General features: G+C 39.3%; 1 protein-coding gene across 1 annotated transcript; it reads right to left on the bottom strand.

Moving 5' to 3' along the window:
- Positions 1-1,911: 1,911 nt before the first annotated feature.
- On the bottom strand, positions 1,912-25,311 carry tars1 (threonyl-tRNA synthetase 1). The gene is made up of 19 exons (XM_034118266.1): positions 25,149-25,311; positions 23,521-23,598; positions 22,789-22,979; positions 22,116-22,239; positions 20,661-20,788; positions 19,846-19,963; positions 19,693-19,757; positions 18,042-18,120; positions 16,012-16,158; positions 15,261-15,359; positions 11,939-12,105; positions 10,996-11,158; positions 8,969-9,106; positions 4,306-4,383; positions 4,119-4,219; positions 3,642-3,746; positions 3,402-3,474; positions 2,603-2,717; positions 1,912-2,487 (listed from the first exon to the last, which is right to left on the bottom strand). The coding sequence occupies exons 1-19, from the start codon at positions 25,206-25,208 to the stop codon at positions 2,339-2,341; spliced, it is 2,178 nt and encodes a 725-aa protein (XP_033974157.1). The 5' UTR covers positions 25,209-25,311; the 3' UTR covers positions 1,912-2,338.
- Positions 25,312-25,535: the final 224 nt, after the last annotated feature.

The raw sequence follows: 25,535 nt of genomic DNA, 5'->3' as shown, positions 1-25,535 counted from the left end.
TTAGCCCCACTCCTTCCCCCACCCCCACAAGATCCTGGTTCAGCTGTTCCACCTTGTGGTCAGAATCGATATGAGGGTTACTTACTTTTATCAACTCTTTTAAACCTAATGTCTTAATTCCCCCCCTATTATTTTCTCTCGCTTATTTCCTTAGAGAAGCAAACCTAAATAATAAACATCTCCGATAGTCATGGTACTTTAAGGAATAGGAAGGCATTGATGTTTGCATTTTTTTATAGGAGGGATGAAACCCTCTTCAATGGTCACACATGCAGAGCACACAGCACACACAGTGACATTTGTTCTCTGCTTTTAACCCATCCTAGTACCAGGAGTCTAGTACTAGGAGCAGTGGGCAGCTATTGTACAGCGCCCGGGGGGAAGGGGGTTGTCCGGTGCCTTGCTCAAGGGCACCACGGCAGGGCCCAGGAGGTGAACGGGGACCTCTCCAAGTAGCAGTCCACACCACCACTTTGTAGGTCTGGTCGGGGACCTGAACCAGCGACCCTGCGGCTCCCAGTCCAAGCCCCTACTGACTATTTTATAAAACTGAAACCCTCACATCCCTGTGTCTCAGGTACATTTTGACCAACAGGAAACCAAACCTGTGAACACATTTTATTTGGTGCTGAAAAGTTCAAGTTGGCCAAAAAACTGATGGGCTCACTTATTTTAATTACCTGCAACTTGTAGAGCAGCCAAAATCAATGTTTTCCTTTGGCTGCTCTCAGAGTGGAGCGCCCACTGCCTCTTCTGCATGTGTGAGTACATCTTTCACTCCAACCTTGGTGATAATGTTCCTACTTAGATTAATGGGAGGAGTCTGCAAAATGTCAATAATTCACTTCCAAATAAAACATGTAACAGTAAGCAGTTTCAGGGCAGGAGTTTCCAAATGTTATAACTGTTAAGTACTTCATGAACACTGAACCTTAGTATGCATAGAGACAATCATAAAGATGTTTTAGTTCCTCTTTAGAGTTGTTCACCTTAACATGAAGTACTTTGGCACTGATTTATGTAAGGGCATTTTTTCACAGATGTTAAACTGCTGAAGCACATTGCTCTCACTGTTGGTCTGTTGCAGCTCCATTACAAAGACATAGCACCCACTAGTGGTGGGAATAATAATCGAAGACTGAGTGTCATTAAAAACTGTTAAAAAACGAAGTGAAGTGGGCCAAGTACATTTCCACGTTACGAGCAGAAATAGAAAACCGCTGGAGAAATCTGAAACTGGAGCATTACTAGTAATATGCACATATTTGCCTTATCTCTACTGCACGTTTCATCCAGCAATTTGACTCATTTTCTTTCCACGAAAGACTGTTGTATAAAGCCTAGTAGACAGAGAATTAGGATATATAATATCCCTCATACCTGGATGTGATGATGCAGACAGCAGAAGTAATGGTCTGAGTTCAGGCAGCATGTAATAATGAGAAGCATCAGCTGTTTACCCTCCAGCACATCAACAATTTCCTTCCTGGTGATTCACTACTGGAGGAAGATAAGGCTCCTTTTTACTGTAGCGGAACAGCATCACTCAGAAACTCCACCTCTCTTGTGGAAAATTAAATGTTTCCACTCTAACTCTCAAACAATTTCCACTTTGGTGTCGAAATGCAGGATCTCAAACTTGTGAGTTGAGTTGTGGTTTGAAAAACACATTTCACAAGTTATGTAGATTGCTAGTAGGACCTATAACTTCATATTTTACTAATTCTTCTAGATCTCAGTAACTATTGAAAGCTGCACAAAACATTTATTGCTATAATTATGTTATGTTTTTAATGCCTATAATAACTCATGTTAGGCTTGTTTGCTGGTGCACAATTAAGAACATTAGAGGAAAGAAAAGAAAATGACACCTACACTACATTTTAGAAAATGACAAAAAAACACAACAAAAAGATTAAGAATAGATCTTGTTTAATTAACAAAATTGTAACTCGTGTACGATTCCCTGAAGAAAGAATGACTGTTCGGACAGTGTAACGAACCATTTCCTCTCTGTTTTAAATCAGTTTATGCATCAGCTGTTCAAAGACCTTATCACATAGGAGTTTACCTAAATGTATCTCTCTAATCAGATGGGTTATGGACAGAAATATTGCTTCCAAGGAAAACGAAATACCGAAATCATAGCGACACAGTAAAGAGGCGATAGAAGACACAATTGTCAAATCAAAGAAAAATGATTTTCCAACGAGTAAGAAGCAGAGACGAGGCAACATGTGATAGCAGTACCACAAACTGATTCAACCACACGGTTCTTTTAAAGTTAAAAGCTCTCGGTGCTGTTGAGAGAGCGAGCTGATATCTGAGTGTGGGATGATCAGAAGTCCTCCTCAGCGTTCCGGCTCTTGCAGGTCTTCAGCTGCTGCAGACGCTCGATGCACTCCTCCACAGTGCGCTCGCCGTGCACTTTGTTGTCCCGGGTGCGCACATTTACAGTGTTGCTCGTCTTCTCCTTCTCTCCCACCACTTTTCCAAGCATGCAAAGAGACAAAAAAAAAAAATCAATATCTAGATGGACAGCGAGCAGAAGATGACAAAAGATAAAGAGACAGGGGAGTGAGAGACAGAGTGTTGCACTGACCCAGGATGAAGTTGTACTGCGCCAACTGAGCGTTTCTGATCTTCTTGTTCAGAGTGCAGCCGGGGTCCAGGTCCACCTCAGACATGAAGCCGTTGCTGTGGAACTCCTGCTTCACCTGCAACATTTACAACAAATAGTTAAGGCCTCACCAGCATACGTGTCAAAAGCTAAATCATTTTTTATTAGACTTCTAAAAATTGTAGTTTTTTTCAAATGAGGACTAAAACATTTTGTACATGTTGGCAATTTGGCTGCAATGATGATTGTGTTTCGGCAGCCGTTATGATCACACTGTGTGGACCTGCTGCTTTCTGCAATTACATGGCTATCAGGACTGTGCAGCTGCTTATTTTACAAATGGACTTTTTGTACATACAACACAAAAAAAGACTAATTCCAGGTTCCACGCATTTTAAAAAGGCAAACAAAGCCTGTAACAACTTTTCTTTTATTATTGCTGGTCTGGCCATCAGTTAAAGAGGAAATGAACAGGTTTTAAACAAGCCAACAGATTAGTCAAATGTGTTTGGAAGTCAAAATGAAGGCAAATAATAACATGATTTATAAAAATAGAAATAAATCACAACTCTACTGAGCACCGTCTCAGTTCCCCCAAAAGAGTGGAAGGTGATCTCGCTAAATAGAGCTTGATCACATCCTGTATGATTGTCTGGTCATGACTTTGCCCTATTGGACGTAATTCTTTATTCTTAGCTAACACTTTTATGAGTTCAATGTATGATTAATTCTTGTTTTTGGAGCGGGAATGTGGACCGTAGTAGCTATGGTCGGTGTTTACCTTCTGAGCGTACTCCTCACAGGTCGGTCCCACAGGCACCACCATCACCTGGTTAGGAGAGAGCCACAGAGGCCTGAAGCAGAACATCACACATTCCACTGGTTAGCATTAAAAGCAGTTATCTGTATAAATAAATGTACCTTAAGTCAATCTGAAAATCATTCAAAGTGCTCAGGAGGAAACACAATGAAACAAAAATATACTTTACAAAAACTAATTGTTTTATGATTGTTAACGAACCATTTTCCGCCGTAGTTTTCAGTCAGAATGGCGATCATCCTCTCAACTGATCCCAGGATAGCTCTGTGGATGATCACTGGTCTCTTCTTGTCGTCACTATCATGGCTACACAATTATTTAAAGGATGGGAGAAAATTAGGAACACACACAAAGAGAGAAAAGGAAACAGTTTTCTTAAGACAGTAAAAACAGTTACAGATCATTACAATACATTTTAAATATATAGAGTCTTGAAATTATACATCACCATGAATGCACATCATATAGTTTCATTTAAGTCTATCCTATTTTCACATTAGCTTTAGATGTTTTTCCATCCGTCATAAACTAAACTATTTTTTGTCCATCTCTGATAATGTTAGTTGTACAACATTCTGTTAAATGCTATGATGTATGTGCATTTGCAGGATCAAAAATGATTTTATATTCCTCTGCCATTTTATTTAAAAATGTTTATAAAAGCAGCAGTAGAGCTACCCGACGTAGGTGAGGTTGAAGCGGATCGGCAGCTGGAAGTCCAGCTGAATTGTGGCACACTGATGGTAGCGGCCGATGGCATCCTTGATCTGAATGTCAATCTGCACAGAAACGACACAAGCAATCAGCAGAAGCCCTCCTGCTGTTTCACAGTGAAAGCACATCATTACTGCGGCACACAGCTCACCTTTGGTCCATAAAAAGCTCCATCACCGGGGTTCAGAATCCATTTCTCCCCAAATTCATTCAAGCTGTTCTCCAGTTGCTGGAAAAACAAACAATTACTGTTTGGTTACAATATCAAAGGCTGACCAACATGCAGATAACAGTGGTGTTAAGCAAAAGCTGTATACTTGGACCTGACATTTCCTTCATCTGGAACTAATCACTGAACTGAGAAATGTTAACGTCTCAATAATATTTTATGGTTGCTTGAGGGAGTTAATGAGGTGAGGGAAACATGCAGCAAGTTCTGTTCCAGTCACTGGACCAAGTTGGAGAGTCACTCTTTCTTGTATATCATTTTCCACTTCAGCACAAGCACACATTAATCAGAAAAAGCCAGTGCTGAATTTAGAAAATGTTTTACTCAGAGAAAAGTGGACTTGCATGTCAATAAAAGCTCTAAACCTTTAAGGCATCTATAATTAACTTTTTTACTGCTCCAAATATTTTATTGCAGAATGTTATTCTTGTTTTGAAGACTGTGACTAACTGAGAGGTGTACTATTATTATTATTATTATGCAGCAGCACAATATCCATCAGCAATTTATAGGTGTTGATTTTTAAAAGGTTACTGCGGCCACTGGATTGATTGTTAATAAAACAATGTGATAAAAAACAACTTCCACTGCTGCCAGTGGGAAAAGACATGATTGAAAATGAAGTTACAATAAAACAGTGAGGACAGACCAATCAAAACACTGACTATAAACTAGGGGCGGAAATGAAAAAGGAACTATTTAGCAGTTATAAAATACCAATAAGTACCCGTATACATAATTAACTTAGATCATATTTTACTATTCCCATTGAGTAATTGAGAACATATTAAAGTATGAATGAGATGACAGTCCCCTGCGGGCCACAGTGTGTGTTCTGCTTCCTCTTTTATGTCATCTCAATAAAGAGAGAGATGACAAATGATTGGGAACAGTGAGGCATAAAAAGCCTCAGCTTATTCTGTAATGATTTTTCAAATGTATAAAAATAAACTGAATCACTGCCTGTGCCAACCAGAAAAGGTAATGTCCACATCCATGTCCGAAATGTCCTCATCATCATTTCTTAGACAGACAACGTAAAAACGGCGGTGTGGAGGGGAACGCAAACGTTCTTGTGGCTCGAGTCAAGCAAACCATTGCAACCTGCACTGGATGTATGTACTTCTAAACAGTGGTGGTAGAAGTACTTGTTTTACTTAAAAGCGACCTATCATGCAAAATGCACTTTTGTACGTCTTTTATACATGAATACGTGTCCCCGGTGTTCCAGGGAACTCACCAAGTGTCAGAAAACACAACCCTCTCTCTTTTCCTCCATACCCAAATCTCTAAAAACGGGGCTGCAACGGATCTGATAAAAACTGATCCAGATTTGAACATTTCTGACGTCAGGACAGAGGAGCTCCGCCTATATGGCCAACTCTCCACCTATCAGGGGAATGAGAGGTTGCCGTGGCATGGTAACATGACGCTCGTAACTCGGCCCCCTCCTTTGCAGGGGGGCATGGTCAGCTGCAGCGCATGCAAAGACAGGGTGGAGGAGAGCAAAATAGAGCGAAATGAGGCATGGCTAAAATGCATGATCTGTTTGGTATTTTGAAAAAGAAAACGTTTAAATATACCTTATATAGGTATGGCCCTACAATATATTATTCAAATATAGCATGATAGGTCCACTTTAAAGTGGACCTATTATGCTATATTGGAAAAATATATTGTAGGGCCATACCTATACAAAACATGTCTGTGAAGTTTCTTGCTTAAAATACCAAACAGATCACCCATTGTAGCCATGCCTCATACCCCTCTTTTGCAGCCCTGTTAGAGAAACACGGATTTTGGGTCCTTAGCTTGAAAAAAAAAAAAAGAGGAGGCAGAGCTAATGCCTGATCAGAATTCTACCGGAGATAAAGTTAAATTCTGCTGTGATAAAACGCCATCCTGTTCTAAACCACATCAAAGGTTATTTCTGAAACAGTATGGAGCTCAAATGCTTTTTCTCTTGCGGGTTTATCACAAGGTGACTTTTTTTTATTTCCTGCTTTTTAAACACATGTGCTCTTAGGGTTGCAAAGGGGCGGAAAGTTTCCATGGAAAGTTAAGCTGGGGAATTTTGGAAATATTCAATGCAAAATTAAACAAAAAAAAACATGATTTTTTTTTTTTTTTAAGTAGAACAGAACAAGTTTTAATTATTTTATTGAACAATTATTTGTTTCATTGAAGAACAAAAACAGGAATGTTGAGTTAAATGTTACTCATCCCCACTCATTCAAAAATGCACCCCCCATCCAAAAATCCCCACAAAGTCCCATTCAAAATGTTAAATGAAAAGAGCCCTTCTCCCTCCAAAAAGTCCCATTAAACATGCAAATCTTCCTTCAAGCGATCCTCTGCATTTTTGCTAAACCCTTTCAGTCAACGGGCTCTTCCTGGGCCTCATCAACATCCAACTCTGAGTCTTCCTCTTCAGTGTCACTGTCCAGCCTTGTTGAGGATGGCTCTGTGTCAGGCTCAAAGAGCCTTAGGTTTGCCCGAATGCCAACCAGTTTTTCCACTCTCACATTTGTGAGCCTGTTGCGAACCTTTGTGTGGTCTCAACAGCCATGCAGTAAGCAGTGTGCTATGGCATGGATATTCAAGTGTACTTGAATGGCATCTGTTTGTTTTAGTCAAGATTATGCTAAAATATACTTTCCCCAACTATATTTAAGTTCCCTATGAAGAGCCAACCTTCAATTTTGAAAATTCCCAGTTTATTCCCATAAATTTCCGTTAATTCCCGTGGAAAGTTTCCATCTTTGAAAATTCCCGGAATTTTGCAACCCTATGTGCTCTACAGTACAGGTTAGCTCTGAGTGTTAGCGAGGCTTGCTAATGTAAACAAAGACGAGATTACGTCAAACACGTCAGGCATTGTTTCTGATAGCAACTTTCTGTGGGTCCGCTGCCGATTTGACGTCAGATCGGCAGCAAATCTGTATCCGCTCGTTGTACACCCGTTTTTAAAAGATTTGGGTACGGAGGAAAAGAGAGAGGGTTTTATTTTCTGACGCTGCGTGAGTTCCTCGACGCACTGGGGACACATATTTATGTATAAAAGACATCACAAAGTGCATTTTGCATGATAGGTCCCCTTTAAGTTTGAGTAGAAATAATACAGTGTAAAAATATTGTTACAAGTAAAAGTCTTACTTAAGTAAAAGTACAAAAGTATTGGCATCAAAATGTACTTATTTTGCATAATGTCCCATTGTATAATTATATATTAAATAACTGGATTTACTAATGTGTTTATGACAGCTGGAAAAGTGGGTCTACTTTTAATTACTTAATAGCTAGTAATCTGAATCTATAAAAGTAAAAAAAAATGATCTAAAAGTAACAAGTAACTAATTTTCTCAAATAAATGTAGTTGGTTAAAAGAACATTATTGCCCTCAAAATAGTGGATTACCAGTATTAAGTAAAATAGATATCCTCAAGTTAATATTTTTTTGGTATATTTTTCATTAGTTTTACCAAAATAACTTGATTTAATTGTATTTAAAATAACATTTCCAAAAAAATAATCCTTCGAATATGCCTGTTCAGTTTGAATGTGAAGGGTTAAATGAAAGAAGCTTCTTTTGGCCTCTCTGCGAGTTACTGTGAAGAGAGGAGCTGATTGGTGGTCCTGCTATGAATTCACAGAGGGCCAGCTATAGTAACTCAACGAGAGAGTAATGTCAAATGACAGTGCAATAACAAACGACTTTATGACAAGTTCCACCCGCTGTGAAGCTTTTCTTGTTTCCATAGCAACAACAACTTCCTGTCAACAGCGTAAAATTGCCTTCAAAATAAAAGCATGCCAAATTACACTTAAGACATACAACTGCAACGAAAGTTGCGCCACTGGAAAGAAGTACAGTACTAACTATATTACACAACTGCCTCTAAACAATCAGATCAAGAGAAAAACAAATGTAAATACATTCTCGTCCTGCTGTAAAATTCAAGGCAAGCTGCATGTCATTAAGAGGCTTGCCTCACTAAAAAGCATTTGTGAATACTTCATATACCGATGCTACTGATAAAACAATGGAGTTAAGTTGTGGCGCTGACCTTTATCCAACAACTGTCGTTTAGTTTTACAGATCCATCTGTTAGACTTGGAGTTGTCCCGAGAGAGACACTCATGGTGCAGAGAGCCCAGAGAAATAGACTCATTATCACTCAGTTTAAATGACTCACTCTTGTTATTACTTTCTTTAAGAGTTTAAAACACTGCCTGCTCCATCCCAGAGAAGCATAAAGCTAAACCAAACAAGATGTAAAATCTGGAGCTGGTCCACAGAGGGTGAATTTCATTTGACAGCAAAGGCAGACAGTGACGGCACTTGTAGATCCTCTGGAGATGAACAGGCATTTTCTGCTTCAGAACTGATATAAGCTCTGCCGAATAAATCTCATTCATTAACATATAAATGTTATCTGGGTTCACACGAGCATTCGCTGTCTGTGAAGTGGCTCCAACATTTCCATTTTGATAATATCACAGATCATCTTCACTGAGGCTTTGTGAGAGTGTGCTGTTCACATTCCCATTACCATATGACAGAAACAAGAGGGCTTCTGATTACCTTTTCTGCTTGTTCCCAGACCTCCGGCTCTCCCAGGTACTTCTCTGGTCTTGTGGAGAGGTTGAGTTTGAAAGAGAAGCCAAACACGTTGTACACAGTGCGCAGGAAGTCCAGGCAGCCTTTGATCTCTTCCTCAATCTGGGGTCAAGAACAAAATGTAAGAGAACTAGCATCATCTCTTTTGACATAGCAACACGTTTAATTTCTCATGTAATGATTGCACCTTTGTTTGTTTTGGTATTTGCAAATAATTAAACTATGTGATGAATCAGAATAATATAATATGATAAAGATCTTCCACTACATGTGACCAAACACGCTAATGTTTATATAAAACCATGCAACTGTAATTGTTGGCAGCCACAGTGAGCTCGTAGATGCAGCACACCTCCATCCACTTGGAGAGGTAAAGCACTTTTAGCAGTTAGACAATTATTGCCTGACTTCCTTTATTAAATTACAGCAATAGTTGGTTTTGCTGCCAGTAAAAAGGTTGTGTTAAATCAATCAGGAATTAAATATAAAAGATTGCCACTTAAACAGGTAATTTGCAACACCAGGCTGTAGAAGTAGGTGTAGCAGTAGATTCCTCTCTCTTAACCTAGGAATGTGACTCACAGCATTGCCTGATTTGATTTAAAAAAAGAAAATTGTGTGCCAGCAAGACCCTGATTTACTGAGAGCCTTCAGAACTGTGCTTCTCAAACAGGTTTACGTTCTTTGCCACAGAAAGCAAAGTACACTGTGATGGCTCCCACTTTGTTTACCACTGTGTGCTAGTTTCTTTTGTCTGAAAATGGATTCACTTGTTTTGAATCGTTTCTTTCATTTATAGAATGTCAATTTACTGTATGATATCGGGGCTATTGGGCTATTATTATATTGTTATTTGTCTGAATGGCAAGTTGTAACATCGATGAAATGGTACAGCCAATAGAACATGATATTAGTATAAATAAAGTCCAGTACTAAAGAATACTGGAATGATTTGGCATCACACTTCTATGATATTGTGCCACTCATCACAGCAGAGCAGTGATATATATTTTTTATTCCGCCCATTCTTCTACCTTGTCAAAACCTGGCACCTACATTACCCACAATCAGGATATAATACCACTGTGGCATGTCACTGAACGGCCACTATCTTCTGAAATCTGTGTACACTTTACATTTGTTTATAGTGAGTCACTGTTACCAGACACTATTATATGGAAGGTTTCCTGTAACCCTCTGATTTTTTTAAAACGTTTAAAACACAGTACTCAAGGTGAGGGGAATTGTAATGTTGAGCTGTGGGGGAGAGAAGGATAATCACATTTTCTGTCATGCGAGTTAAAACACTGTGATGGAAATGTTGCTTATAAGTGGTTTTAATATGAAGGAAAGATGTTATCTATTGACACTTAATCAACAAGGGGAGTCTATGAGAGTATAGCTTACCCAAAGGGAATTCTATATAGCTTGGTTCCCACTTTAGTTCATTACTGTATAGGGAACCATCATGGTCCCTGGTAGACCCCCCCACACACACAACAACACAGACTATATATATGGTGCGTTCAGAATACTCAATATTGGTGGAACTAGCCTCTAAATCAGGGGTGTCCAACTCAATTTCATTGCGGGCCACATTAGCATTATGGTTGCACTCAAAGGGCCGGTTGTAACTTTAAGACTATATAAATATATATGAAATAATGTTTTACATTACATTATTGGCTGTGCATTGGATTATTATCTGTTCTGGTAATAACTTCATAAATAACTACGCCTGAAGCAGAAGTTTAGGGAAAATAATTGAAAGCAAATATTCAACAAGTACACCAATTGTATTGTATATTATATTCTTTGCAAGCTCTTGCGGGCCACATTCAATGAGGTCGCGGGCCGGATTTGGGCCTCGGGCGTTGAGTTTGACACCCCTGCTCTAAATGTAGAGGCTTCATCAGTCATCTCTTTTCATCATACTCCAGAATGTGTGAACTTGGAACTTGAACTTGTCAGTGCTTGAGTGCGTGCCTCACCTGGTCCATGGTGCAGAAGATATGAGCATCATCCTGCTGGAAGCGGCGGACCCGGGTGAGGCCTGTCAGCGCGCCTGACAGCTCGTTCCTGTGCAGCACGCCGAAGTCGGCCATGCGAATTGGAAGCTCTCTCCAGGAGCGTGGCCGGTGATCGAACATCAGACTGCAGACAAACAGACATTGTGGAAAAACTGCACAAATTACAACTGCCTACCTCGACCTTGACTTATCGCAATAACTGCAAAATGCTCTACTGCTTCAATACTGCTGTGGAAGACTGCATTCGATATTTGTTTAAACTGACATCCAACACATTGACAAAGTGTTTTCACGCTCAATTTCCATTTCAGTGTGATCTCCAGAGGGGCTGCCGATGTAGATAGCACAAAGATTGGTAAAAAGGAGATAAAAGATTTGACTACAAAGAGCTGCAGCCTGGCTCTTTACACTGCAATGCAGCAGTAAATTGAACTGGGTCATTCAAAAACTGAAAACATGAAGAGAGCGTCAGTCTATCTCAAGTTAAGTGGAACTGGAGGACAATCTATTGTAGCAGTAAAATATGAACCTATTGGAACTATGGATCCATTTCATCAAAAACTGTGTCAACTAAAATAAAAACTGTGTAAACTTTGAAGCTATTCAAGAGTGGTAAAACATTTCCCCTGTTTTCCATAACTGTGGTTAACTAAATATTGGTAAACAACAGCACTCTGAGATCAGTGCTGCACACACATTTACTTCTGAAGCAGAACAAACAACCTTGAGTCTTTTCTCTCATTAGAGGCAGAGATAAAGTCAAATATGTATTTCACACCATAGCAAGGCCTGATAGTCCATGTGGAACAGGAGTGGGTGTGCTATTTATTTATTTTTTATCTATGATCTTGTCTAGTTTCTTGCTTTCAAACATCATCTGAATGCGAGGAAGAGGAGGCCTCACCAGTGTCCCGGGCAGTTCATGGGTTTGAGGGCGAAGGTCTCCTTCTCCACCTCGAAGGAGAACATGTTCTCGCTATAGTGCTGCCAGTGGCCGGAGGTCTGCCACAGCTTACTGTTGTAGATGTTGGGCGTCATCACCTCCTGGAAACCCCTCTTCCTGTACTCACTCTGCCAAAGACAGAACAAAGGTTTTCTCACAAAGATGATTTTAAAAGACGACTGTTTTGAGCTACTGGCACCTCAAGCAACTCAGCTTCATAACGCTCCCTACACATCACACCTACAGTTTAAACTGCTGTCTACTCCTGGGGTTTGCTGATGAATAGTGCATATCCTCTAAAACATGTATAACTCAAAAAGCAAAGGCTGAGAATTTAAAAAAAGCAAACTACCTCTGAGAATGTTTAAACGCTGGTAATGCACCATCAGTTGTCTGATGCCAGTGTTAACATTCAAACGATGTGTGAGAAGAAAAAAAAAAAGGCAATTAATTTTAAATCCCTACGGACCCTACAAATACTTGGAAATCTATTGTTACCGCATCAAAGTAGAATTGCTTTCAACGTGTGCTGCTTTAGGACTGCAATGAATGGAAATCAAGAAAGTAAGTCTTTAAACTAAGAGCAATTTTGTGGCTCTTTATAACAAAACTGCTGCAGCTTTTCTTCAAAGCTGTCAATAATATTTGTTTTACATGTTGTAATGTATTCCAAATATTAATGATATGCTTTTTTTGACATTAGGTTTGCACAATGGGAAGGACACACATTGTTTACATTGCGTGCCAAAGCAAAGCAAGGCAAGTTTATTTATATAGCACATTTCAAAGGCAATTCAAAGTGCTTTACAAAAATGAAAGACATTAATAGCATGTAAGAAACATATTATGAAATGATATCTAAAAACACTAATTTAAAAGCAATGATATAAAATGGCATTTAAAAACACTCATTTAAAAGCAAAGATAGATGAATCACAGTTACAGTGCAGTGTGAGATACACACATCTGAATGAACCCCCCCTTTGGAAAATTCTAATCTGACCCCATGGTACCTTTTAGTTTTCGCTGAAACTATTCCTCTTTTTTAATTTTAAATGCACATAGTTAAGTTTACCTTGTCTTTCTAGGACTTTTTTGGTATCCTCCGTGAACCAGGGTCTTAAACCAAAACGGATTCCTGTACCCCATAGTACCTTTTTAGTTTGCCAAAACTATTCCTCTTTTTTAAATGCACATTAGTTAAGTTTAAGTTGTCTTTTCTAGGACTTTTTTGGTGTCCTCCGCGAACCAGGGTCTTGAAACCAAAAAACGGCACACGTAGGGGACTTTAACCACCTACGAGGGGACTTTAACCCCAATAATGACTTTAACTACCTTTGGGGGGGACTCAACACAAGGCAATTCAAAGTGCTTTACAAAAATGAAAGACATTAAGAAAATGGCATTAAAAAGCAAAGATAATAAAAGTTACAGTGCAGCTTAAGATATGAATATATCAATTAAAGCAGCGGCAAACCGAATACACCACACACCACCACCCCCCCCCCCTGTTGGGGGAACAGACTGTTGTTCCCCCAACAGTGTCAAACGCAGCGCTGAGATCTAATAATACTAACACTGAAGTTCTGCCACTGTCTGTGTTTAAGTGGATGTCATTGAAGACCTTTACAAGAGCAGTCTCAGTGCTGTGGTTTGGACGAAAGCCTGGACTGGAACACATCCAAACAGTTATTTAAATGCAAGAAATTACTCAACTGTTGAAAAACTACTTTTTCAATGATTTTACCTAGAAATGTCAGGTTTGATATGGGCCTGTAATTGTTCATTACTGAAGCATCTAGATTATTCTTTTTTTAAGAGCGGTTTAATGACTGCAATTTTCAGGGCCTGTGGAAAAACACCTGAGTGAAAAGACTTGTGGTTACCTCTTTTTGAACATTTTTGTGAACAGAAATAGAGGTCTCAAAGAAAACACAGGAATGATCAGAGAGTGCAACATCAGTCACAACAACCTTAGAGATATTTAGACCCTTTGAGATAATTAAGTCCAGAGTGTGCCTCTTATTGTGCGTGGGCTCCGTCACATGCCGAGTCAGTCCATAGTTATCAAGGACACAAAACAGTTCTTTAGCCCCTCTGTCCTGGGGGTTGTCAACATGGATGTTAAAATCACCAACAATGACTAGACGGTCAAAGTCAATACACACTATAGACAGCAGTTCAGTAAAGTCATCAAAAAAGCTTGCACAGTATTTGGGTGGTCGATAGATATTTAGGAACAGAGCTCGAGAGGAGCATTTCAGCTGAAGGGCCACATATTCAAAAGAAGCAAAGTCCCCATAAGATGTCTTCCTGCATTGAAGGGAATCATTAAACAAAATACCACCCCACCTCCTTTCTTATGCATTCTTTCCTGACTCATAAAACTAAAGTTGGGAGGTGTTGATTCGATAAGAACAGCTGCACTGTTATTTTGTTCAATCCAAGTTTCCGTTAAAAACATAAAATCGAGATTGTGCTCAGTGATAAAATCATTGATTAAAAATGTTTTTCCTGCCAAAGACCTGACATTTAATAAAGCTAGTTTAAGTTTGTTAAATACATTATCAGTAAGATTTTTTGTGACAAGCTGTGGCTGACATGGAGTCACTGCTAAATTTGATAAACTCACACAAACGTTTGAGTGCTTCCTGTTTCTAAGCTGATTCACCGATCTCAATCTATTACCTATCAACACAGATATCGGCAAAGCTACAGGCAGGAAGGGCCCCGGCATGTGCTGGAAAGAGTTGAGAGCCATACGCCCTTGAGCCTGGACCCAGCACATATCAGTAAGAGTTTGCTGCGTTTTGTACACACACATTCTTATCAGGCTTCGGTGACCGCAGATGGTTTCTTGAAGGGGGGGGGGGGGAGGTGGTTGACGTAGGCACGGTGATGAAAGCGATATCATTGTTGTGGGAATAGAGGGAACAGATAAGAGATTTGGCAATAATTGATTATATATGCTTGGCACCTGGTTTCTAAGAGTTTATCCATATGCCCATCAGTTTCAAGACCTTGACATTAAGCTATATCATTAACATACCCAATCCTTTCCTATTCCTCTGTTAAAAAACAATATGACGCAATACATCATTAAAACTATAAACTTGTAAATATGTGAAGCGGTTATAATTGCATAGCCCTTCGAGAGGACCAAATCTGTTCTTCCTTCTCCCCAGGTCTCTCTGCCAATTTGAACTTTCTAAAATGTACTCCTTTTCTCCAGTCTTAAAGTTTAGAGTGAGATCCCAGCAATGATCAGACAGCTTTGGCTTACTTGGATGAACTCAATCAGGCTGTTGTAGATGAAGGCCCCCTTAGGCAGGAAGAAGCAGCTCCCTGGACTCAGGTCATGGAAGAAGAACAAGTCTTGCTCCTGAACAAATAGATTAGAGAAATCAAAAGAGCAACCACGCAGGCAAAACTGGTTTAACTTTGAAATAATGCAACAGCTCAGCACATGTTTAATGTTACCAGGGTTTGACAATGTACTGCTAAGATCCCTGTAACACACCTGCTTTTATACTGGCAACAACAACAACAAACACACCCTGAACTACTACTTCCCCGATAACAATGAAGTTCCATATCATTTTACAGTAATATAAATCACGTAACAGTTAGACAAAAGTTGTCACACAACTGTTCCACAGATTGTAAAGTCCCTCTAATTGAATGCTGCATTATCACTCAAATCTGAAAATGGGACACGGGTTAATTTTTTATAAATGCTATTCTCAGCATTTCTTCTTAGATTGATATGCAAAATAGCAATTCATGAAAATTACCAACTTTTACAAATTCACTCAGTAAGTGATACATTCTGAATAGTTGTAGGATAATGGAGTACTTCATGTTCCCACTGTTCAGAAATGGCTTTGACTATCTTGTCTGTTGAAAAGGCGTCACAACAAACACATTCCTGGCTACAAAGGTAGTATTTTACCTGTATTTCATAACATACTGACATAAACTTGCTTCTAAAGTTGTAAGAGACTTCTCTACTTTTCTGACAGAGAGCTTCTTACCCGGCCCAGTTTGCGGTGATCTCTGTTCTTGGCTTCCTCTTGAAACTTCTCCCATTCTTTGAGCATTTTGGGGTCAGGGAAGGAGATTCCGTAGATCCTCTGGAGGGTTTCCATGTCCGCCTTACCCTCCCAGTATGTAGACGAATTCTAGCACACCATAACAAGAATATGTGAGCTTTCATCAGTCTTATGGGTCCACCAAATCCCTTGGGAATACAACATCAGAGGCCTGTACTACGAAGCTGGTTCAACTTAACCTGGATATGTTTGAGTTAGCCGGTTGGCCCCATCCAAAACATACGCGCTGGCGCTAAACTGTACTACGACGCTGGATATCAAGTGGATCGCTCAAGCCGCCGTGTCCTATCTAGTTAGGTGCGCGTTCACATGAAAGGGGTGGTATTTGGAGCATTCGACCAATCTCAAACACGGAGAAGTGTACTGACAGCGCAGCGTCATACTTCCTGAATGAAAAGTGAACTTTAATATTAGTCAAATATGAGGAAGTTAAACTTTAAACATCCATGACTTAAACACTTTACCCAGGATAAAATCCACATAGCTGCACCTGCAAGGTGAATACAGCTGGTAAAAGAAAAAGTGTTTGAATGCGTACATTAACAGGTTTATGAAATCACTGCCCCGTCCAAGACACGAGTGGATCTGACTTTAATTACATTTGACTCGAGTGTTTCGTCAATTTAATGTGTTGCTTAAAATAATACTTCTGCATACAGTATGTGACACTGTGAGTGTTGCACGGCCAGATACGGCTCAGCTGACTCAGATAAGGAAATATATGATACATTATGATGTGATATGATATGAATGATAATGGGACACATCGACGTCTGCACTCACAGTGCCGCGGACTGTACGTAATGTTACTTTGATCCGGTTACTTATGTCGTGGCAGATATTTAAGTAAGCTTTCTTAACGCTAATGTTATAATAGTCAGATTGCTCTGAAGATGGGAGGGGATATTCTATTAATTTTCACGTTCACACAGTCAGTTGATTTTGGCCGGTCGTCTTTCCTGCAACGGCAGTTTAAACTGTATTTCCTTTCTCCTCCTGTCATATGAATTGATCGCTTTAAACTCCGCACACGGAGCTCTGATTGGTCAGCAGGCAGTGCTTTCACTGAGTTGATCTCTTAGCCTGCCACCTAACCTGCTCCGGAGCAGGTTTGCCGCTCAGCATAAGTTACCATGGAAATCTAGCCTGCTAAAAAGAGAACCAGCGTCGTAGGACCGGAAAGCCCGAGATTTCCCTGAATTTAGCCGGCTAAGCGAAAATCCAGCTTCGTAGTACAGGCCTCTAGTAATGCTGCTCTAGAAATGGGGACAAATGTATGGTGGCCCTGAGAGCTCAAAGAGCGTATACTAGGAAAAGAAAACACATTCAAATAGACACAACGCAAAGAAACACCAACATAACAGCATTTAGAACAAGCGCTCCAAATAGAGAAGATCACAACAGAAACTATTTCTAGCAGACAATAAAAAGTAGTTAAAAACAGTATTTTTTTAAAGTTTATCTGTCTGTTGTGTTATGAGTTCGTTGCAGTGCTTATTTTCAAAGCTGTGCATCGATGGATTTGTGTGTTGTCAAATTGCTGAAGATATTTCTTTATTTGCAGTGCATTGAGCTAACGGCCATAGTACAAATGTGTTTAATAGATCAGAAGCTCAGAATCAGAAACAGGTTCATTACCAGGTAGGTTTACACGTACAAGGAATTTGACTTGGTGTCGTGGTGCATAAAAACAAGAATTAAAAACACAGGTAGAGAACTAGAAAAATATATAGTAAAATATAACAGTATTTACATCGCAATGGAATGAAATGAAATAATGGAATAAAATACAGCTGTAATACAAAATACCAACCATTATTGGTATATTAATAGCAACCATTCAGAGCACAGCCTAAAGGCCTTGAAATATTTCCTGGTTTATTTTGCAATAAATACACATACAGTAACCCGTCTGCTGTACATAATGACTGTCTAAAAAATAAAAACCTCACCTTGTGGATCTTAAGGGCCTTGATTTTCCCTGTATGTCTCACATGAGGCCCGCGACACAAGTCAATCAGGGGACCACACCTGAAATGCAGAATGTTAAAAGAGTTAATGCGTTAAGGGCTATTATAATAATTACTCAAAAAATAAGAAAACTGTGCTTTTATTTGGGGCCTACAAATGTGCCTTCCTTTTCAGAGGAATCAACATGTTGGTCAAAATGTACCTGAGACACAGGGATGTGAGGGTTTCAGTTTCATAAAATAGAAAAGGCCCAGAAGCCCCGCAACAACGGTGCCTCACATCCTCAACGTAATCGACTCTTTTTCAGACGTGTCCGGTTACAAAATAAACTGGTGAAAGTCTGAGGCAATGCCCCTATCGAGACTCTGCCCACCTAGTGTTAGACAGGGATGGCAAAATCTCCTCCTATGAAAGATTATGCTATAAGACGATAAAATGAATGAAAATATGGGGCCCTTTTGTGGCGGTGACTTGAAGTGCTGGAGAGCTCCACCCTTTCAAATAATTGAAAACGCAAAATAAAGTTATAATGTGATGTACTACGTATTTGATGTATATAATGTGTTGTATTGTAGTATGTGCAGGATATGGTTTAGATACCGCGTATCATGTATATGTGACCCGCTCTATCGAAATCAGTCGGAAGTCGCAACGGCTCATTTCAAAATAAACGTGGATTTGCGTAAAAAAATAGTTTTTCGGAGTTCGGGTGTTTTGTTTGATTTTAAATAAACAAAGTCTTGGGGCTTTCAGAATATGAAACTTTTATTTCCAAAATCACACAATACATTTTTGAAGCTTGTAAAGGGAAGATGACAGGCACCTCTCCCTCGCCACTCTGCTGTTCTGCAGCGCCGCACCCCCTCCCTCCGGCTGAAATTATGAATGTAAACGTATAGTAATCATAGATAACACGGCAGGGTCCGTTACAGTTTGTAATATTACATTTGTTTCGGCAAATTCAGATGATAAATACAACTTTGAAGCTTGTAACGGCATAATTACAAGCGGAGAACGGAGTAACTTGACGTCACAGCAGGCATAACAACAGCCGGTGTTTCTCGTGAGTGTTTTCCCCGGGAAATAAACAATACACACAAACGCAAAAATACACACACATACATACTCGCGAGCTTCCCCCAGAACAATAATCCAAACGAAAATATTTTCCCTGCGTACTACTTTGATCATTTGCTCCGTTAATAATCAATCAGATCGATGGATTCCAGAGAAGAGGAAACTTTGAAGGCCTTTTTCTCAAAATGATGACTCGGTGACAGTCCTTATATAATGTGACATATTTCGCTTAATATTTGGAGGACAAAAACAATCCTGATATCATTAGAAAGCTAGGAATCTCCTCTTTCCAACAGTGTATACAACTCAAAATGTGTCTTCGGGACTGATTTCGATGGAGCAGGTCACATATCGTGTATGCCATGGATGATGCTCTACCTCTGTGATGTTCCCTTTGTCCGTCTTGTCAGTTATTGTCCTGTCTCTGGTGTAGTTTGCCGTGGTACTTTGATATCTTGATATGTGATAGATTTAGCAGGCTGTGTTGTTATGTATGTATGTATGTTTTAAAAAAAACAAAAAAAAAACATTTGAGTGCATGGGGCCACGACTCACCTGTACACTGTGGTGGTGGGAGTGGTCACCTTCTCATTGAGAATGCGGCACTTGAACTTGTTGTACTGTTAAGGAGAATACGTGCTTTTAGAGTTGAGCTAATTATTAGATGTTCCCGAGTTTAGTTTTTCACACGTTTGTGTTTTAAAATACCTTGAACATTTCCAACAGAGTTTCCTTCTTTATCTCCAGCCTTTCAAAGGGCTGCTTCTCCTTGATAATTTTCTTGCACAAGGTCTCCAGTCCTGGGAAGTCATTGCTTGAAACACCACTGTCAAAACAAGAGCGAAACACAACAAGAGCATTACATCCAATGAATAGTCCTACATTAACATGCAAAGTGCACACAGTGCTAAATTAAGTCAGCCAGGGTTTCTCATCATGGATGAGACCAAGGTTTGTTCACCAATGTAATTATTTGACCTCCAAAAACTTCTAACCTCAGCCAAGCATGGGCAAGTATTTAAAAGTCCTTGGCTTGAGGGGCTTGAGCAATGTCAAATATCCTTGCAAAAATCGTCTCCAAGAATTCTATTAGCATAAAAAGGACTTCATTAGGGAGGTTGTAGAATTAATTATACAGCTCTCCTCGCGCTCTCCTGCAGCCTGAAGCAGGGAGAAATGCATCTGTTTCAGGAAAGGTCAAGTGAAAAGTTGTTTACAGAGAAGAAATGTTTCTTCTGAGGGCGTCTCAACACACTTTCAAAGCGCTGGTGTTGTTTTGAATAGATTTGCTTTTAGACTCAGAATCCTGCAGGCAGAAATTGGAAGATGCAATTTCAAATCCACACCCAACGAAAATCAGGCTTGACAGCATGAGTGTCATTACAATCCACCCGTTTTGTTTTTGCCAGACAGTGAACCCAACTGACAGTTGCTAAGGCTTGAAGTCAAACTAAAATAACAAAGAGCTTATTAACACAACTAGTTATACCGACAAATCTGAAAACAAAGCCTGTTTGACTTACTCAGCAGTGCTCTCCAAGAACATGTCGTAGTAGAAGCCGCTCTCGATGGGGGGGCCGTAGCACAGGCAGCCTCCATACACCTTCTCCATGGCTTCACCCAGGATATGTGCGCTGGAGTGCCAGTAAACCTTAATAATATAAAACAAGATATTTCCCGATTAGCAAAAATAGTAGTGCAAAACATCCCTTTGTTTATTAATAATAGGATGCATGTGCTGGCAAATTGGTAAAATGAGACTCTTGAATCTGTTCAGTACTTCAACTGACCTTTTCTTCAGATAAAATATTCAACACCTTTCAGACAATGAAACTGAAAATGGAGATTATAATAGAGGAGCTAGTCTTGTGATTCGCTTAAGAGACCGGTTGCTGCAAATTTTATGACAGTACAATACTGCAGCAGTATTTTACATTCTCACGTCTCCTCTTAATGTCTTTGCTGCTTGGACACTTGGTAAATCACGGAGCTTTGAGGTTTATTATTGATTGTAAACCTCTCATTCATCACTTTAACCTTGCCTGCCCTAACAACATGTCAATAACGTTGAATGAACTCCGCAGGATGATGTGTACTGCAAGTAACAACCGGATTACTCACCGAGAAAAAAAGGAAATTATGATTTCTTCTTTTAGCAAATAATAAAAGTCTAACTTTAGGATATAATTACTGTGTTTAAACGTGGAAAACCGGCTAAATTGTTAGAATGTGTACTTCCAAACAAACAGACGCCCCGATGTCGGGTTTTTCGCCTCAAGTGCCTTGATTGTCTGTTTGGGAGACATCAGAGGAGAGTTATATAGTATATGACTGTTTATGAATATGTATCTCATATCAAGTTATATTGAGCAAAACGTATCAGGGTGCATGAAGTACCCTCAATATGAACATGACCTCAGCATGTACATTATTGTGTAACTTGGAGCCATTACTTAATTTCCTAAGAAATTGCAAGAACATGACTGAAAACCCCAGCTGCAAAATAGTACGATTAAATAACCAATGTTTGATTCCAGGGAAATAGGGAGGCGTTCTATTTAAGGAACAGAATCAGAGTCAGGAAATGATGTAGAGTAAAGTTATGCAATATCTGTGACTAGATAAGAGATTGTGATTGGTATGTTTGGTTTTGTTGTAATAAAACATGTACATTTGTAAGCTACTGTTTCCAGTCTTTTTCTTTTGGTATCCAGAAATGTATACAATTGATAAGCTTTGGGAGACTCAAACAGTCTCCAAATTAGTACCATCAGAGAGCACTTCAATTAAAACAAATATTAATTTGTCAAGATATTTCATCATTGTTCCATTTCATAGCGTTTGAGTTCAAATAAAAGCAGATATGTTTTAAAAAAGGGGGCAAACTATGCATCTAAAATAAAGGGTTCAAGAGTAATTTACTACAGCAGGAAAAAACAAATAAGCAATGAGTCAGCCCAGGGATGGAGTTGACTTACAGCTTGAGCCTCCTCATCATCAAACTTCAGCAACTGAAGGCTGCAGTCCTCCTCCAATGGTCGGTCCAGATCCCACACACCGTTATTCACTTTAGCAATCACTGTGTTGTCAGCAAGGCCTTGACTGGAAAACAGGAAAATATTTCAAAATCTAATCATCAATTCATTGTGTAGATGTAAAAAACATCAATATTATTTTGAATTTATACTAGCAAGACCAATTCATACAAAAAGCTAATTCAAGAAGTCATTCAAATGATACCTGAGATATTGCATTCAGGACATTGGGATGGACAGTCATCCCAAAAACAATGAATGAATAAAGCAATGCAGCATCCACTCAATAATAGTGATATATCTGCTTACATGTCCTTTTGTTTACTGTGCAGTCTGGTCATGTAAATAAATGTTATCAACATTTAATTTAACATTAATTCAGTCTTGGCACCTGTTGTATATAGACTATCCAACGGCAAAGCTTCTACGACTTTTACTTTAATGAGGCCTTTTGAATGTAACAAGGATTAAAGGCTTTATAAATAAAATTGACAGTTAAAGTTGGGAAATTAAATCCCTGAACCACCATTAAGGTTTTCCTTCTTTGTTGTGCTGCATGAAAACGGGCTTTCAATATCATAATTTAAAGTGACAGGGATCCTATCATCACACTGACCTGATTCCACAGGCCACCTGGTATGGTGTAGTCTTCCAGGATTCGGCGTCCACCACCTTCCCATCAGGCAGAGTCACCTTGATGGCCCGGCTGTCCTTCGCAGCCCTCTCAGCCATCAGAGCGTCATGCTCGGCTTTCAGCTTGGTGTACAAAGAAAGACGCTCGTCTATGTACTCAGGGGCTGGTGTCAGCTAGAGGGAGACAACAAAAGTAATTCAGGATACAAAAAAATGCTGAAACTGTATAACTTTCATTGGGTGTCAAGTCTTTTTCATTTAAATGAAATATTTTTTTCTTAGACTAGCCAATATATATTTTTTATTTCTCAGCTTGTCTGAGGACATAACAGTGCGAACAAAAAGACACACCTGCTGTGTTAATGGGCATTACATGTTTAAGATGACCAAACTATTTTCTGTTCTAAAACTTGTATCCATTTGAACTTTTAGCTTTAACTGGGCTATCTCAATGTAATGCCATTGATTCAATTTGACCTCTTATTCATCATTGCACATGAAAAGATGAGAAGGGTTTCACCTTATACTTGTTTTGACTATACAAGTATCTGATCAAAAAGCTCAACAGCTCAAGAAGCCAGTGGGAGTCTGCTTTGAGATGTATGAGCATGCAATGAAATACATCTATTACAATACAGTTCTTGTAAACATTACATTATTATGATATCTAATAAAAGCCTCTTCATTCTTTCTGAAAACAAATTGAGCAACTTACCTCGGCCCTGCCTGCAGATTGCCCAGCAGCATTTTTAGCCTTTTTCTTTCCTCCATCTTTACCGCCTTCAGTCGCCCCCTGTCAGAAAATATTAGTAAACTTTATAAAGAAGAAAGTGAATATAGGACACGCTAATTTTCAAGCTGTTTCAGACATAACTTCCTTGATATTAATTACAAACCTGATACATACAGATGGTAAAGGTGCATGTACACAATATTTTACATTACAATAGTAACATGCAATACTTATATTAGGCACATTTATATTAACACTGTAAACAAATATATTATTTTGAAGAGACCTTCCTCACTGGTAATTATATCGCCTCAAAGCAGAACAATATGGGATTTACAAAGGTATATGAAGTAGTCTTCACCACATGACAGAGCCATCCAAGTTGTAAGGCACACTATGGTTATTAGGGATGTCCCGATCCGATCACGTGATCGGGGATCGGAGCTTTTTTTTTTTTTTTTTTTTTTTTATTAAAATATTTTTATACATTTTATTTAATGTTACAAAACAAAAATGACCATGTTCACGTCTTAAAGTCATCCTGAGGCCTTAGTTTTGGGTTAAAATTACACAACATCATGTATGTGTTGCTTCTTTTGGGCTTGTTTTCATAGACCTGGTTGCTTATTTCTCTCAAATCTGGCAACAGAGTGGGCGCAGTGTCTAATAGTAGCAGTAAGCTAACAAGAGGCTACGTTCAGCTGGTGACTCGGGAGTCGGGACAGAGAAAATGTCAGGAGTTTGGAAGTATTATAAAATTGAAAGCGAAGGCAGTGTAACAGCCAGATGCAATGTTTGCAAGGCGGAGGTTCCGCGTGGTGGAAAGAACAGAGCTACGTTCAACACGACCAATCTAATACAAACACCACCAACAACAACACGACGAGTACACAGCGGCCACTCAGGTAACGGCACTGAAACAACCGACACTTTCAGAGACTTTTAAAATGAAAGAGAAACTACCCCAGAACAGTGAAAAGGCCAAAAAAATAACAGCCAAGATAGCTGAATTCATCGCGTTGGATGACCAGCCGTTATCTGTTACCTTTTTTTTCCTCTTAATGCATTGCATAAAGATCGGATCGGGAAAAATCGGTATCGGCAGATTGTCAAAATCAAATGATCGGAATCGGATCGGGAGCAAAAAAAGGTGATCGGGACATCCCTAATGGTTATTATTAGAAAGTTGGGGGAGTACCACCCGTTTTAAAGAGATAGCTTTTATATCACAAAGGTGATAATTGCAAGTTCATAAGTGTTGCCTAACGTATCCAGAAACAATGAGACATTCGATTGTCGGAATTTTGCATTGAGTTTGGCGTAAGGCACTCTCTCGAGCCAAGTGTGATGGCTACAATGTCCCAATTCAAACCCGCCGACCAGGCTCGCTTATCTGAATTGTGACTCCATTTTCTTTAACATATTTAAACACAATGAATGGTATCTTTGGAGTTACATTTTAGGCAAAGTCAACATAACTTATAAAAGCTAGGCAGCCGCAATACTAGCACCGCATTGCTGGTGGATAAATGACAGCATGAATCTGGCTACAGGCTAAGCTAGCTGCTATCTCGCTAATATAACTTTTAGACTCAAGAATGAAGCTTCACCTTTTTTTTCTCGTCCACTTGCATCTCGCTCATTTTCTCCACGACAGCCTGGTCAGCCATAACAAGTGAAAAGCTACCTCACTTTGAGAGATAACTTTAGCACGCCTGGGCAATGTGTGAGTTTATACTGTCAGCACAGCAGTGAGGATACCGGTAAAGGCTGATGACGTACCCGGATATTGCAATTCTGATGCAATGTTGCCATCGAGGCATTGCTTTGTTTGGCAGAGGATAACATTAGCCGTCTTTTTCTAATATTAAAGTAGCGTTGTTTTTTTTTTTAACCTGATTTGAATTCAGTACTTGATTTAAAAAACGTTACAAGGCACAACAAATGTAATTATTATATTATTATTATAATACACCCATCTTCAAATTTAACATTGC

Source organism: Trematomus bernacchii, unplaced genomic scaffold (genome assembly GCF_902827165.1).
Source record: "Trematomus bernacchii unplaced genomic scaffold, fTreBer1.1, whole genome shotgun sequence".
Lineage (NCBI taxonomy): Eukaryota > Metazoa > Chordata > Actinopteri > Perciformes > Nototheniidae > Trematomus > Trematomus bernacchii.
This window is presented reverse-complemented; position numbering and strand designations above follow the sequence as displayed.

Excerpts from the sequence above, each read along its gene's own strand:
- tars1 (XM_034118266.1), bottom strand. The coding sequence starts at position 25,208 with ATGGCTGACCAGGCTGTCGTGGAGAAAATGAGCGAGATGCAAGTGGAC. Across the intron at positions 18,121-19,692 it reads CCCACCACCACAGTGTACAG|GTGTGGTCCCCTGATTGACT; the intron begins GTGAGTCGTGGC and ends TCTGCATTTCAG. Across the intron at positions 2,488-2,602 it reads GCAGTACAACTTCATCCTGG|TGGTGGGAGAGAAGGAGAAG; the intron begins GTCAGTGCAACA and ends TGCTTGGAAAAG.